Below are 15,632 nucleotides of genomic sequence, written 5' to 3'. Positions count from 1 at the left end.
CCCGGATTTGCGCTAAGCCGCCCTGAGCCCCGCAGCTGTACCAAGGGGTTATGAGTCATAAAATATTTACCTTCCTCGGCTCTTCGTTACCACTATGCCACAGCACCGAAGACACTCTGAAGGAGCGTTGCGTAACGGCTGTTGAAAACGTATAGAATTCATGTTACAAAACGCGAGCAGCGACCGTGAAAAATCTGTTGCCCGGGCGACCGCAGACGTCATCGAGTTGCCTGAAACTAAATCATTTTTGCGTTCTCACCGAACGACTCAGTTGCAAGGCTTGTACATCAATCCAAGCATGTTGTGTAAACCTCGCAGAATGAAGAAAACATAAGCTCGAAAAAGTATTACGGAGGACGAGTATCAGCCCCGCCGGGGTGGTGCAGTGGTAAGACGCCCGACTACTGTGCCGGAGTTCCCGGGTTCGAACCCGACCTCGGCGGCTGCGTTTCGATGGAGGCGAAACGAAGAGGCGTCGTGTGCTGTGCGATGTCAGCGCACGTTAAAGATCCCCAGGTGGTCGAAATTACTCCGTAGCCCTCCACCACGGCTCCTCTTTCTCTCTTTCCACTTTCATTCCCACCTTCCTCCCTTCCCTTACGGCGCGGTTCGGGTGTCCACAGAGCAAGTGTGACAGTTACTGCGCCTTTCCCTTCCTGTGAACCAATTTAATTTAATTTAATTTAGGACGAGTATCAAGAAGAAGCAGGAAAACAGCTACCGCTGCTAACACGCTGCTGTTGTTGAAAAGACGGCTAATATGTCTCAGCTGACATGCGCAATCATCGGCGGTCTCTTCGGTCACGTCGGGACCCATACAGAACAAAGATCTCTCCATATACTATTTAACGTACCTCCTCTTCCCCCGAAGAGGACAAACTTGCAATACCTCGCACGTTTCTAACGTTTTCATTTTCTAAATACATATACACAGACAACGCAGACACACTACTTCCTCGTCTTCTTCTTCTTCATCTTCGTAATCTTCCTCGTCTTCTTCGTCGTCTTTTTATTCCTCTTCTTTTTTCGTCTTCATCTTATTCTTATTCTTCGCCTTCTTCCACTTCTTCGTCACCGTCTTCAATTTCTTCTGTTTGGACACTTGAAACATTGTACGTACCCACATGGGGTGATTGGCCAAGGTGTAATGGCACACACAAGGAAGTTTCTGCAGGCGATTATGACAAAATATTCACACCTAGCGGCGATATTTTTTTTTAATGCAGTGTACAAACACCAACGTTGTTCTCTTCATGGCCACAAAGGGGGTAAATGTAAAAATACAGCAACATATTCAGACTACCACCAATTTCGGTACTTAGTGCAATTTTGTCAAAGAGATGAAGACGATGAAGATGACATCAATAGCGCAACGTGAAAAAGTGGCGGTTTAGCATATGAGAAAATAGGCCACTGAAGTGCACTTTAACTGACACTTTTAACTTCTTCAAGGTGAACAGAAAATAAACAAAACGAGAGATGATGATGTAGTGGTTTAATCCAGTGTACAGCGAAGCTACATTTTCGCCTCGTTCTCAGTTCGAACCCCGCTGACGCTGAGGAAGTTTTTATTCGTTTCCCATCAATTTGTTCGTTTCCCATCTTAAGAGCGCTACCCATATTGACATCTCTTGCCAATTTGGTTCGAAACTGACCGCTGATACCAACGTCGCTGCTACGCGAATCTGCAGCTTTCACACACAGATCGTTATTTTCTTTCTTTTTTTGTTTTTTAGAGTGTGAGTAGTAACCCTACTGCATTAAAATGAGAATAATATCGAAGAGAGCAGCAAGCAAGCAAGACACTCAAGATAGTCTGCATAAACTCTATAATTTTTATATTCCACCGGTATACCCGCCCTCCTAATGAACACTGCCGTAGAAGGCTGCGATTAATTTTGTCCCTAAGCGACAGTCCTATAGCGCATCAGTTTCAGCAAACACGCTTTTTTGTTCTCGGCCTCTATTAATATAGCACTCATCACGGCTGTAACTGAGTCCGCTGACTTATATTTAGCAGCACAAAATAATAGATAACGAGTAAATATAATGGGTTGCTTCGGCAATGAGACAAAACCTTCCAAATCTCTGTATTTACAAGAACCTCTTCTCTCTGTCTTGGGCACGCGTGGAAGGCCCCTTTAACCCTAAGCAGTAAAAATAAATACGGTCCCTGCCATCTGTCTCAAGCAGCCGCACGAATATTTCCGGCATTAGGGAGAGAAAAAAATAAGTAGACAGAAAAATCGGCATCGACCCGGCGCAGTGCAGAATGCCCGACCTCGATACGAAGAGGCTGCCGCGGTGGCGGCGGCCCACATGCACGTGGGGTGTTAGCACGTGTAAAGCGCACCTCGTGCGAAACGAGACACGGGTCCCGGCTGGCTTGGGTCGCGAATAGCGGCGGCTGTCATTCAACGCCGCATTCCGTTACGAGCTCCACAAGCTTTATTTGCCCGCGCTTTTCTTCTCTCGTTCGCACTACTGCAGTGAAAAAGCGTGGTCGCAATAAAAACACGCTGAATCCATCGTTGACACGGGTTCCTTTCTCGCTTTTTCTCTTGCTCCTCTTTGGTTGCCTTTTCATCTTTCAGAAGACTGACGCTCAGATAGATAAGCATGCTTTTGCGTCGAATTCCATGCCATGGCCATGAATACACAACTCAACCAGCCTCTTCTTCCATTCAACAAATATATGTCTATTACAAGAAAACCATTTATACCTTATTTTTTATTATTGCGGCACCTTATTTGGGCACGACCTGCACGTGATAGAAAGATGGAAAGTGGGAGGAAGCCTCAAAGGAGTCAGTGGCCATTTTAAGTCGAGAAAGGTAAAATACACAAACCTGAAATTGTTGCTCCGGGTTGAGTTCTAGACTTTAAGTGGTTTGCGGTTTGTGGATTTAATTCCCCAGAGCAAATAAGGCTGTGAGAGACGCCGTAGTGGAGAACTCCGGAAATTGCGACCACCTGGGGCTCTTTAACGTGCACTGGCATCACACAGCGCACGGGCGCCTAGCTTTTCTCCTCCATCGGAAGGCGGTCTCAGAGGCCGGTATTCAATCCCGCATCCTTGGTCACAGTAGTCGAGTGCCCTACCACTGCACCACCCCGGCGAGGCTAATTGTATGCACTCTACCCCCTCTTACTATAAATCTCTGGACATGTGACAGGCCCCTTTCCTTGGCCCTTTTTTTTTTCTTTCTCTCTTCCGCACGTGTAGGGTAGCCTACTAGGCATCGCCTAGTTAACCTCCCTGCCTTTCTATTCTACTGTTTCTCTCTCTCTCTCAGCGCCAATTTTTAGCAAAGACGTTTTAATGGTTTGGTTTATGGAGTTTAAATTGACATGCCACTCCAGACTATAAGGCGCGCTGTGGTGGAAGACTGCAGATAATCTTGGTCACCTTGGGTTCTTTAACGTGCATTGGCACCACACAGTACACAGACACCTTGGGATTCGCTTCCATCGCAGCGCGGTTGCCGCGGCCGACACCAAATTAGGGTCCCTCGACTCAGTACTCGAGCGCCCTAAACACTAAGCCATCACACACGGGGCAACTTTCGTGCTAACTGAAGATCTAAAATATACCCATACCTCATACCACCAAGTCGCACAATACCTCCACATTTCACCATCATCACAAATATCAAATTTCTGGGAGCCATGCACATTCGTCACAACAGGCCATATACTCCCTTCACCAAAGCACATGGCCCTCAGAGCAGTGACTTCAATGATTGTGGCGATTCGATATGGTTGGTTGATCTTATAAAGCTCTCCCACATGGCTGAATAGTCCCGTTAACATAAATTAATTAAAAGGTACCACAAAGCTTCCCTCAACAGGCAAAAAATGCAATTTTGTATGGCGTGTTTTAACTTCCTTGTCAAGCGTTTGCTGCAATAAGTCCGCGAAGAAGAATGAAACAGGGATCAATGGTCTCCGGTATTTCGACGGGATAGCGTTTCAAAAGCCCAGTTCTGCAGAAAATCTGGCATTGTTACACAGCTGATCGATGATCCAGGTTGCATGGCTGATACATTATTACATGATACGGATTATTCGGGGGATTGTGCGACTCAACGAGACCACATGCTGTCACTAAATTTGGAACTGCCAACTCAAGTTGCTCGTTTTAGGTGGGCCGGTGGGATAGGTATCACTCTCCCAGCGTTCTTGGGTGCCGAATCAGGCATGCTACGCCTTTAGGCCACGCAGGCGCTTAAATCGATGCTTTTATGGCGGGCGCTCACCTATGAACGGTAGCCGGCTAATGTGCTAGCTTAGCACTGCATGCTGATAAGAGTATATGACTACTAGATTCACTAATTACGGAACTGGTAATTGACCGACCAGAGTCTTCACGTACGTAGAAACGCAACCGAGAGGGGAGCCGCAGACGGCATCCCTTAAAGCAACCGCGTCATTTTTAGGCGCAGGTAAAGTGTCATTTATAATTTTTTACACTGGCGGCAATTAAACGTTCATGGCACAAATATTCCCTTAGCATGAAGCTATGTCTTTATAGGCAGCGTCGACATGTGCAGTCTAAGGAAAGGACGTTTTCGCATCAGAGGGAATGCTCATTCGCTTAGCACTTTTCAAAACTATGACGTCAAGAAACCGCCGATACGCGCCTCATACAAAGGTACAGGGAACAAAGGCTCAGTAACAACACGAATAAGCTGCCGTCTGGAGAGGCTATACAGCTGTTCTTGAGAAAGCACACTGTAAGCAAATTAAAGGTGTCAGCAACTTAAGGAATACTTAAAGAGCGAACGGGCAAAAGTATACGCATTTGATTTTGGGTCATGCTATGACTTGCACGTCGCCTTCCATCTTATTTGCGTGTTTACGCATACGTGCATCTGCGGCAATAGCGTAAAGTGGTTTTTTCTGTAATGTCTATTTATCTAAGTTAGATTGAAGGGCAAGAAAAAAAACTAAGCAGGCTTGTTTTGTTTTTGTTTTCGTTTTTTCAGCGCTTATTTCCGGCGTGCCTAAAAATTAAAAGCGAAATAGCCTATATATCTTTAGTTCCAAACATTGACGAATACATGTTTGTACTGCCATGTGTACGGAATAAAGTAATCAGGGTGAATGTTCGGACGAGGAGTAAATTTGCGCAGCATTAAAATGAACTGGCGGCACGTGTCCCTCTCTCTCTCTCTCTCTCTGCAGGGTGCTGCTCCGGCTGACAACGCCTGTCGAATGTCTCATACCGATGGATTTGGCGCTCCAGAGCAAGACGGCCAAGGAGGCCATCCAAAATCTGCACAGGCTCCTTCTTGAGACCAAGCGCTCTTTCCTGGACGTCCGCTCCACGGAGACCATCATGAGGGTCCTTAAGGCTAAAATGAAAACGGTGAGCTATAGCCCTGTGTCGAATACGCACCTTCCGTCGACACTTTTTCAACCTCGGCTCGTGTTTTGGTTATCGCTTGCCCCTCCCCCCCCCCCCCCCCCCTATTGTAGAAAAATGTCATATTTCACGCCACGCCAACAAGTACAGAAAAATAGTCTTAGAATACTTACAGAAAGAAAAAAAAACTCACAAAATGAGACGGTCGGACTACGAGAGTAGAACCAACACCAGGAGGGAAAAATTGCCAACATTAATTAACTTGCACATTTCTGATGAAAGCACCATGAAACGCAGGTGCAGAACACAAGCCGTCACTATAGCTGCGTCATTTTTCAGAACTGCATTGCTTCCCTTCTGCGTCTGTTTTGCTTCTGGTTTCATCGCTTCCACTGCAAAGTTATAACGGCGGACATCTCACGCCGGCGAAAGTGAAAGATAATTGCACTAAATAGTAATATAACTCCAGTAGACGTGCGGATGTAGTCTTCGTTGAATTTCATAATTCAAAATTCATAATAATTCACAATTTCGTAATCATAAATTCTGAAGGAGCGATGTTCGACAAAAATTGACAAGGGGCACTACTTCTTGAACACAACCCGTAATTTTTTTATGTCTTACTGCAGGATGCACGCCTCTATTTTTTTCCCTCTCGCTTTCTGTTGTCCTATCTGCTGTCGTCGACTCTTCATTTTATCTTCGGGGTTAATTTAAAAACGTGCATTTTCGCCCATCGTTTTGTGTTCCTTGTTTTATGAGTGTATCGTCTTGTGTGTACTTGTGTCTCTCAGTATTTACAGTTTTCTGTCCATTTTTGTGGCTATAAGCAGCCGGCTCCACTGTGCATTTACTTGTACTTTCATTTCAACAATAAAAAAAGATGCTCCATTCAGTATCGTAGAACATGAAATGCTATCAAATGACGTCGCGATAAATTTTGTATGCGGTTGACACAGCGTTCTCTGAGCTATTAAGTTACAATAAGTTTAGAAATTATGTCGCCACTGGCTGCGTCAGTTTTCGAAAGCTACACACTTCCCTACAGAGTAAAGCCTTTGTCAAAACATACAGCTCACCGAGAGTTACGCCGCATGATCCAATCAGCATCGTCAGCGTTCCTGATTTCTCGAGTTTACTCGCGTCCCCACAGCCTCGAAATCTTGGACTTTCAAAAGGACTAGAGCTCCCCACAATCAGACAGAACAAAACCCCCTAGACCATGTATTTTTGACGAGGACTGTGCATAGAAAGTTACCGTTAACGCGACAGTGTCGAATGCCTCGTTCGCCAGAAAGCCAAGCGTCAGCGTTGTCGACGTTATGAGTGAAAAATGCCCAGCATGCCTCTGGCAGGTAGTAATCGGCCGGTGGCATGGCCGGACATTGATTGGTGGCCGCATTGAGTGACGTCACGATAAACGTCACAGGACCTAGTTAGTCGGAGCTGCCTAATTGTTTCGCCCTTTTGAGACGAGAGGGTTAGATGGGAATCAAATTTTACGGGACTCTTGGATCCCTATATTAAGACACGCTGCTCTGTGGCCACGCAGGCACGTTCGTACGGCTTGGTTAGAGCGGCGATTGCATATCTATGTCGGATGGTCTTTAACATAATGCGGTGGCTTACTACTGGATGCTAATGAGTTTGTGCGAGATAACAAATGCACAATTTAACAGAATAATTATTAGGCAAGCAGCAAACTGCATGTACACTAACGAGAATCCGGAGGAAAAGCCGGAGATGGGCACCCTTAAATCTGTCGCACCGAGCCCTTAAAAGACGGAGCTTAAATGTCTCCTCATTTTTCTTTTTACGCGGCTGTACGTAGGTCGCTAAAACTGAAGGCATCATCAGTGTCGTCAGTGCAACGCGTAATACTGCATTAACAATTTGCAGTAATTGTGATAAATGATGCACTTACAAATGCTCATCTCACCATGAGTTTTGTGCCGCTGAACAGTAGTTCATACTGCTGTCTTGAGGTAATATTTCGGCTGTTCCAAGGGCATGAGGAATCGCGGAGTTTTCTTGATTTTTTTTTTCTTTATAAAGCGTTAATCTCTATTTTTAAATCAAATCAAATGTTATTTTCCTTTTCACAAAGTACAAGGATGGAGCAGCCACAAAAAGCTACTGCTACCTGCAGTTTGACGAGGAGACTGCCCTCACTCATGACAGCAGTAGAGGCATAATTTGGAACAATCTCACAATCAAAATAACAAAGGAGCGTACAAATATACTGCCATACGACACAAGATATACAGTGTCGCAAAAAAAAAATAATAATACGGAAAACTATCACTATCAAAATAACAAGGGAGCATTAAATATACACTATCATACGAGTTAACATACACAGCATCACAAGAAGGAAACATAGGATTGACAGGATCACGAGGAAAATGACGCTGAATTCACATTTCACATTGTTGCATTATTATACCCCAAGAATAAATGTTTCAAACATCCTTTAGACATCATAGTAATGCCGACGGAATGACGCGCATAACTGTTGAGGAGAACTGGCAGAGTAAAGGTTAATGACTGAAGGGCATAGTTGTTTGGCGGGGTTGGTATGTAGAACACATTTGGTAGACGTGTGTTATATTTCTGAACAGTTGGCTTCAGTGTGGCGATGTTGTAAAAAAGGTTATTATTTTTTACAGCTGTGGTGTACGATGTGGTAAGACGGTAGTTATAACATTCACAAACCCTAATAACTGCAAATTGTTTAAGAAGTTCTTCTGTGTCAGAATCATGCTTTACGTCAGCTATAATCCTTATTACTTTCTTTTGTAACAACAATAATTTATTTAGGTTGGTTTTGGTTGTAGTTCCCTATACCAAATGGGTATACGTCATTTGGGGTAGAATTAAAGAATTATAAAGCAGCAGCTTAATCTTCTAAAGGTAACACATGCCTACATTTGTTTAATATACCAATAGCTCTGCAAACTTTCTTGTAAGTGACATCAACATGTTGATCCCCAAGTTAGGTTACTGAAAAAAATGAACATCCAGTACCTTCATACTCTCTACAGTTTCAATCGAACTGTTACCAAGCGCTATTTTATGTGTGGAAACACATTTGTATTTGGGTCGGCATAGGGCCGCCTTGGATTTTTCTGTATTTACTACTAGTGAATTATGCTGCAAATAGCCGTAGTGACTCATAAGAGATTTTCCACAATTTTCCTTTCCCTTTCACTTTCACCCAGGTTCGTCTGGCAGACAAGCTCGGAAACCTATGGGTTAGTAGCTGCAAGACATTTGTTTCAACTTTTCACGTCTCAGTGTTGTGCTATGATGTTTGGATTTCGCGCAAACAGCCTCTCGGTTTATTGCAAAATGCAGGCAATAAGTTTTTGAGCGTCGAAGTGTCCGTGTAGTCAAGTCGTAAGTGTTGTGATAGAGTAAATGTACGAGCGTTTTTGCATGATGTACTTAGCAAAGCGTTTAAGAGCATTATTTGCAATGCTAATTATTGTCTCAGCTAGACTAAAGCCGTAGTGTCCTATTTAAACATGATAAGCTAAAGCTTACGCGTACTACCTCACACTCCTCCTCATAACACTTTATTAACACTCGCGTGAAATATTCATTTTGTATGCTTTCCTTTTATTAACACGGTATGTTAAACCCTTCGTAACTTCAAGAAAGCTCAAGGTGAACATCTTACTCTCATTTTAATCCGCGATAGTTCAACAACTAAAATACCTACCTTAAAGTACACTGGCACCACACACTGAAAAATGGCACATTTAGCACAAAGGCCTTTCGTGATCAGCTTTCTTTTAAGACGCACACAGTAAAGTGAACCAGCGTTAGTTGCCGTCACGTACTGTTTTATTCGAAGCATGGGTTGACAAACCTACTCTTAAATTTCCCTTGGCTAACTTATTTAACACAAATCCCAAAATCAGATGAAGGCGACTCGGGACGAACTTCATGGCTAATGCTAAACGATGCTTCAATACACAAAATCTTGGGGAATAAAGAGGTGCGGCTGTGGCCGCATTTCAAAAAAGAATCGGGAATTCGCCAAAAAGTTATGAACATAAATATTGCGAATCAGTCACCGCGCAACTAGTGCTGCTGTAACTACGTCGATATCTAGGCAGAATATATTTCCGAAGTCCGCTTGATTGCGCGTAAACCCAGATACAAACTGTTTTATTCCGGTCAAGAAAAAAAAAAAAAAAGACGGAGAAAAGTAAAGCACATCATCGTGATGTTTTAGCCTGTGTTATTATGTACTCGAACAAACAATTGCCTTCTTCCTCGTTTCACTTGCCATCTTTCACGGGTCCTTTTATTTCTGACTCAGTGCCGTTACACATAGCATAACATTACAAAGATAACACTGACTCTTTAGTAAGTGCGCAGTTGCTTCTTGACACTAGTCAGCTAGCATAGTCGTGAACGTTGTAGGCCGAGTGCCGTATGTGTTCCCTTCTGCACCATGAGACGGTTAGTGCGTTGCATGTCGCCGTTTGTAAGCTGCTAGGGTAGACAGAGGTACAGGAGGCAGAAACGCTCAGATATTGGTGACAATTATGCTGGCGGGTAGACGACAGAAGTGCGTGCCGCGGGCAAAGGCAAAAGCGAAACGTCTGTGTTTTGTCCCGCTGCCGGAAAAGGATCAGGAGCCAAAAGATCTGACCGAAAACGACCTCGAAGGCCTAAGCAATTCGTTAGTTCTGATGAGGAACCTGCTGCACGTGCCGGACAAGACCGAGTCGTCGCGCTTCGGCATCACCGAGAATACCTACGAGGACTGGCTGAGCGTCCACAACAAGCTTATTTGGTAAGATGATTCCAATAGCCCCAGCCTCTTTCACAACTCTGGTCTCGTTACAGAATGCGTGTGTTTATTGGCTGCTCTCTTTCTTCCCTCCCCCTCCTTTTGAAACACAAAGGAACCTCTTCGTGCACGGTCTCGACGGAGTTCTCATCCTTATGCTGAACAGCGTCTACAAGGTACGGCTATCTAGGCATAATTCTTGTATTCTTTTTTTCTATCTGAGGTACTAATCAAGGATAACGTTTTACCTAGGAATCAGGAACAGTTGACAGTAGGAGGTTTAACTACAACAGCACCAAGTGAAAATAATAAGTTGCAAAATATTCTCTCATAACTTGTGTGTATTGGCTCGTAATGTAGCTCGTGTAGCTCGTAATGGCTATTAAGCGCTTAATAACTGATCAGCAACGAATATTTCCTTAGAAGAATTTTGTTTTTACCCAGGTTAGTTTCTATAGATCCTTTGGTTTCCGAAGCGCAGCACAGGCCTGAGACATGAGGTATGAGGTGTACAGGGGCTTCCCTTCTTACTGCGAACACGCTAGCAGGTGGCCGCTCTCATCAAAGCATCATTGCGTCTGATGCGGCCGCATAACGAAGCGAAGTAGCACAGGCAGGTGTTGTTATGCATGCCCTGGAGGTGTTGTTATGCATGCCCTGCCACTTCACTCTAACGCGCGTACAGGTAGAGCGGCCTTGAAGAGAGCGACCACCTGCTCGCGTATTCGCACTAAGTGTGGACGACTCTGTACATAGCTCATTCGCTTGTTTTAAGTGATAGACGCCACATGATCGCCTGCTGAAACATAATTACATTCCAGGATTGTTCTGTGATCACAGGCTGAATCCAGACACCAAATCTCAACAAAAATGTGTTCTGGAACCCCCCCCCCCCTTTTTTTTTTTTTTTACAGTGAGCTCTTCAATCAAGTGTTATGAATTTCTTTCCAATGTGCACTAGAGAGTTTTCCTAACAAGAGGCTGTTATAATTGCTTCGTTAGTTAAACAGGAGTGCGAGCCTTCGCCCTGAGTATTTAATTGTCTCCCCTGCCATTACGCCGACCTTTCTCAAACAAATGAGACTTCGACAGCGCTGGAAAATGGCAAAAAAAAAAACTATTGTTACTGCGTCATTATTGTTGGCGGCGGCATCTGACACCAAGATGCCTACCAGCCTTATCACCTAATGTGTGCTATTTTCAACTGCCCGCAGGTGAACTGGGCCGTTGTCGTAGTCCAGATAATAGCACTTCTGTACAAGGACCAGGTGAGCCAAAGTCTCAACGCATTTCTTGTAAGCCATCGTCACAAATAGGATAAGACGAAAGGCGTTTATGATGCTATGGACATTACCATGCCCGAGGGAAATAAGCCTGCCCGCTTTGCCACCTCATCTAGAGCGGTGGTTGACGTGACAAAAGAAAGTTCTACATTATTGTCGCCTCAAAAACAACGACACTTCGCAGCAGAGCTAAGTTCAAGCACAAGCCTGACATTGATGCAAATACGCTGACAAATTATTTCATTCAGCGGGAACTTTAACCCCCTGTTTCAATGTACGTAAAACGGTAGTGCAGTCATAGTTCTCATGTGTCCAAGTACCGCAAGTAAGATAAGTGAATGACGCCTGCAACAGCACTTTAAACCTATGTTGCTTACACCATGGCAGCGCGATTTGGCGGTGCAGAGCGCGGCGTCCATGGGAGCTTGCAAACCTCGCCCGCAGGACGTAGGAAACTTGCAGCACCTGATCTCGAACTCGACCTCGACCTCGGAGAGCTCGGAGGATGACATCGAGAGCAATACGTCCAAGCACTCGGTCCACCACGCCAGCAGCAACGACTCGATGCAGCCGGCGCAGCCGTGTAGCGTGACCGGCCCCAACAAGGGCAGTGGCGGCGCCGGCGGCGCCATCGTGACGGGTGGAGGTGGAGGCATGCCCGCCACAGCCAGTGGGCCAGCTTCCACGGCAGGAGATTCCGGTTACTGCCAATCGGACTTCACCAGTTCCTCCAACAACAGCCGGTCATTCTCGCCCCGCGACAAGGGAGAGCTGAGCCGGGACCAGTCGTCATCCAGTGGCCGCGCAAGCGCGGACAACATGACGTCATCCTCTAACGGCCAGTCATCATCGTCGGACGAGGACGACCAGGCAAGTTTGATTTCCTGTTTAGTCTGAACCATTGCTATTGGTCTTCATCTGTGGGCACGCTGTAAAATGACATACGTTACTCGTCCGTTACTGCTGCTCAGCTGCTACAATGAAGCCCCACTGGTAGAAAGGTTGCCACTTAGCACAAACGTCTTTGCTTAATTGACAAGGGCGGTCAGAGCGCATCAACCAAGTCGCCGGTATTGGTCAGAATGAGCACCCTGTATTCGCTCGTATCACAAATTACTGTGAGACTGAATCCTAAGACTATCAAACCCCTTGTTCAAAGTACAATTAAGCGCCGACATGAAACCTACATACTCTAGTGAAATGTCTGCACTCACGCGGCCTCAGGTAAGAAATTTCTTTCTGGCAGGTGAAGGAGCACATCAAAGACCCGCACCACAAAGCATCAGCCAAACACAGGGCCATGCACTCTGCCGATAGCCCCTCTGGCAGTGACTCATCTTACGAGGACGAGCTGCTGGCTCGCTCCAAACAGCGAAACCTGGTGGTCATGTCTCGCAAGAGCAAAAGCCAGCTGAAAGGCGGTAAATGCACGCCTTCTGTGTGCCTAGAGGCCGCTGTAGCCTCGCTCGAGTCACGCTCCACACTCCGGGATCCGGTTTGGGACCGCAAGAAGACGTTGGTACTTCTGGATGCCTCAGCGCACGTCCCGTCCAACGATGACATCAGGTAAACGATCTGGCCCTGCAGAGCTGATTGAATACGCCTAGGTTTTCAGTATATCGTTGCTTATTTTTAAACAGCTGTTTTCTTTTGCCCAATATACACGTTCAAGCACTGCGGGCAAGCTTCCTACTCAAAGTTAACGTTTTGCTTAAGGTAACAACTCTTTATATTATTTATTAAAATTACAATACTGCTAGCCACATTGCAGGAGCCGCAGGAGGGGGGAAGTTTTACATCAATGAACATAGTATAGAGCTAAACAGTTGGCTGGTGATGACAGATATTCAAAAAAAAATTAACAGATATAGGAGTGGAGGTATAATGTATTCAGGAGTAACAAACTACAGTGAACAGTCATTGCAGACTAAGTTCTATCAATGTCTGGAATTTATCTACGTCATTCACTTCAGCCAATATGCTGCCGAGATCGCCCGCTCAACTTCCGAGCAAGGAAAGAATGAGTATTGAAGAAACATAGTTTTTTATCTAGAAAGCAAGCAGAATAACCGAGTTTATACGCCTTGTAGTATAACGTAACCAAAATGCGACACATCTGTGGGTTAATTTTGAACTTACCTTTCGCAAGTTTAAACAAGAAATGCATGCATGCGATGTTTACGTTTAGTGAGGTTGCGTTTTCAGTGACCTGTGTTGCCTTAATGAAGAATAACTGCTGCCTTGAGAAACTCTCTCTAGGTGTAAAATTCAGCAACATCTGGCTGCACTGCATTCTAATCGCTCTCTTCCTTGGTTACCCTTTGTTGCACCAATTACGAGAGTTGCTAGGTTACACTTGCACATACATTTCCTGAGTCAAGAATCATCCAAAGACATAAGAAGGTAGGTTTGATATACACCTCTTTTAGTAAACTGCTGCATTATTATAAGCTCTCGAAAAGTTTGTATTCGGAAGCTTTTTGTTTTACACTAATATCGGATATATGAAACAACGGTGAACCGACCCGAGGAGAAATGTGGCTCTTTTATTTTGCAAACGTATTCAGTTTCTTCACCAGGATATTGCACATGACTCTGATGACTGAAGTGGTGTTGAAGTCGCTTCGCAGTAACTACTCACGAATATAAAATCAGTTGCTGTTTTTTTGCCTATAGAACAAAGCGATCGCGCTCCAACATGTTTACCTTGTACCGATTGGTTTTTGGTACCGTACGGAAGCATTTGAGTCATGCAGGTACATTGGACTCGCAAGTAACATTTCGTGACCTCATATGATCTTTCTTTGATTCTTTTGCAGTTACCACGAGAGACATCACTTGTCTATGAAAAATATCGTTTGTTTCGACATTCATCTCATGTCGGTTGGGTCACTCGCTCACTGTTGCGATCTTGCGCCATAATAATCGCCAGACCGTCTTCTTCTTCTCTTGAAGAAATTTTCAGATCGAGGACGACCGCAACCGACGTGCCTTTGGACCGCCGCGCCGGACTCGTGTGGAAGCTAGTTGTGGAAGATTACAATGGGCATGGACGGTAAACTGCATCAGCGGGGGGCCTCATAGCCACCATTGGGCCCCGGCCGGGTGTTCGCTGCTGGCGGACGCGGCTTGCACCTACTTTGTCGGCCTCGACAACAAAATTTGCAGATCCCTAAACCGCTGCACTTTGTTCTTTTACCATACCTTACTTCCCCAAACTCAAATTATTCCCCCTGGGCCCCTCGTTAGTCTGCTACGCTCAGGCTTTTCTCCCTACCTCCTTCCCCAAAGCCCCTTTTTTTTTTCACTCCCCTCTCACCTATACTCACTCTTGCATTCTTCTACAATTATGGCACGCGCATCTTTGCCAATGTTTCCTACACTTCCCACGGCAGTCCAGGGGTGCGTTAGTACACAAAAATCCAGCGATGTCGCTTGGTCATTGGTGACTTCTGCGTACTTCATCGGGGCTTTATTCCTCTCAGGCCGATTGGCACTCCCCTTCACCAGCTAGCTTAGCCAAAACGCAAAACATTCACTTTACTTGTTGCGTAACCTTCGCACGTGGCTTTTGTTGCACCTAACGATTTTACGCACCCAACGAGGTATAAACATTTCACTTGAGTTCTCCAAAAAAAATTTAATCCGTTGTTTAAGGTTAGTCAGTGCCAAAAAAATCAGGACGCCGACAAGCAGCGTCACTGACGAGCGTACAGGAACCAGGTCGGTGGTTGGTTTGTGGTCTCGCAGCCCGTGAGGTTGTACGCAGAATACGGTCCCCAGCGATACTAGCAAGTGACGGAGCGCAGAGTCGCTGAATTTCTGTCGGTTAACGCGCCCCGGGGCGTCGCTCGACCTCGGCCACAGTTCGCGACGGAGTCCATGGACGACCCGCCGCCACTACCCGTCCTTAGCGGGCCGCCTTCTTCTCACCCGTCGCTTGCCGAAACTGCCGAGTGAGAGTTATGATCTGCTGAAGCAGTGTAATCTCAGACTCTCACGTTTCCTTGCGCAGCCGAATAGCCGAGCCTTAACGACGCGTTTTTTTTTTTTCACCTAGTTAATGTGGAAACGACTTCGGTTAAAGATGACATTGTTTCAGCCTATCACAGATCTCACTTAGCAGTCGAGAGAGAAGAAGGGCGCCGCTCTGGAAGGGTATTTTTGGCCACGT

General features: G+C 45.5%; 1 protein-coding gene across 1 annotated transcript in view; it reads left to right on the top strand.

The window, feature by feature from the left end:
• The first annotated feature begins 5,230 nt into the window (after window positions 1-5,230).
• Window positions 5,231-15,632, top strand: part of tim (timeless) — a 37,443-nt gene continuing 27,041 nt past the window's right edge. Inside the window, exons 1-8 of the mRNA XM_084594692.1 lie at window positions 5,231-5,371; window positions 8,590-8,622; window positions 10,012-10,178; window positions 10,291-10,351; window positions 11,390-11,443; window positions 11,903-12,068; window positions 12,105-12,328; window positions 12,705-13,024. Coding sequence (XP_084450818.1) covers window positions 5,231-5,371; window positions 8,590-8,622; window positions 10,012-10,178; window positions 10,291-10,351; window positions 11,390-11,443; window positions 11,903-12,068; window positions 12,105-12,328; window positions 12,705-13,024 — 1,166 coding nt within the window. The remainder of the gene's footprint in view (window positions 5,372-8,589; window positions 8,623-10,011; window positions 10,179-10,290; window positions 10,352-11,389; window positions 11,444-11,902; window positions 12,069-12,104; window positions 12,329-12,704; window positions 13,025-15,632) is intronic.

This window comes from Amblyomma maculatum, chromosome 2 (genome assembly GCF_055883805.1).
Source record: "Amblyomma maculatum isolate TAMU_Amacu chromosome 2, ASM5588380v1, whole genome shotgun sequence".
Classification (NCBI taxonomy): Eukaryota; Metazoa; Arthropoda; class Arachnida; order Ixodida; family Ixodidae; genus Amblyomma; species Amblyomma maculatum.
The sequence above is the reverse complement of the archived record's forward strand: the minus strand, read 5'-3'. Positions and strand labels throughout refer to the sequence as shown.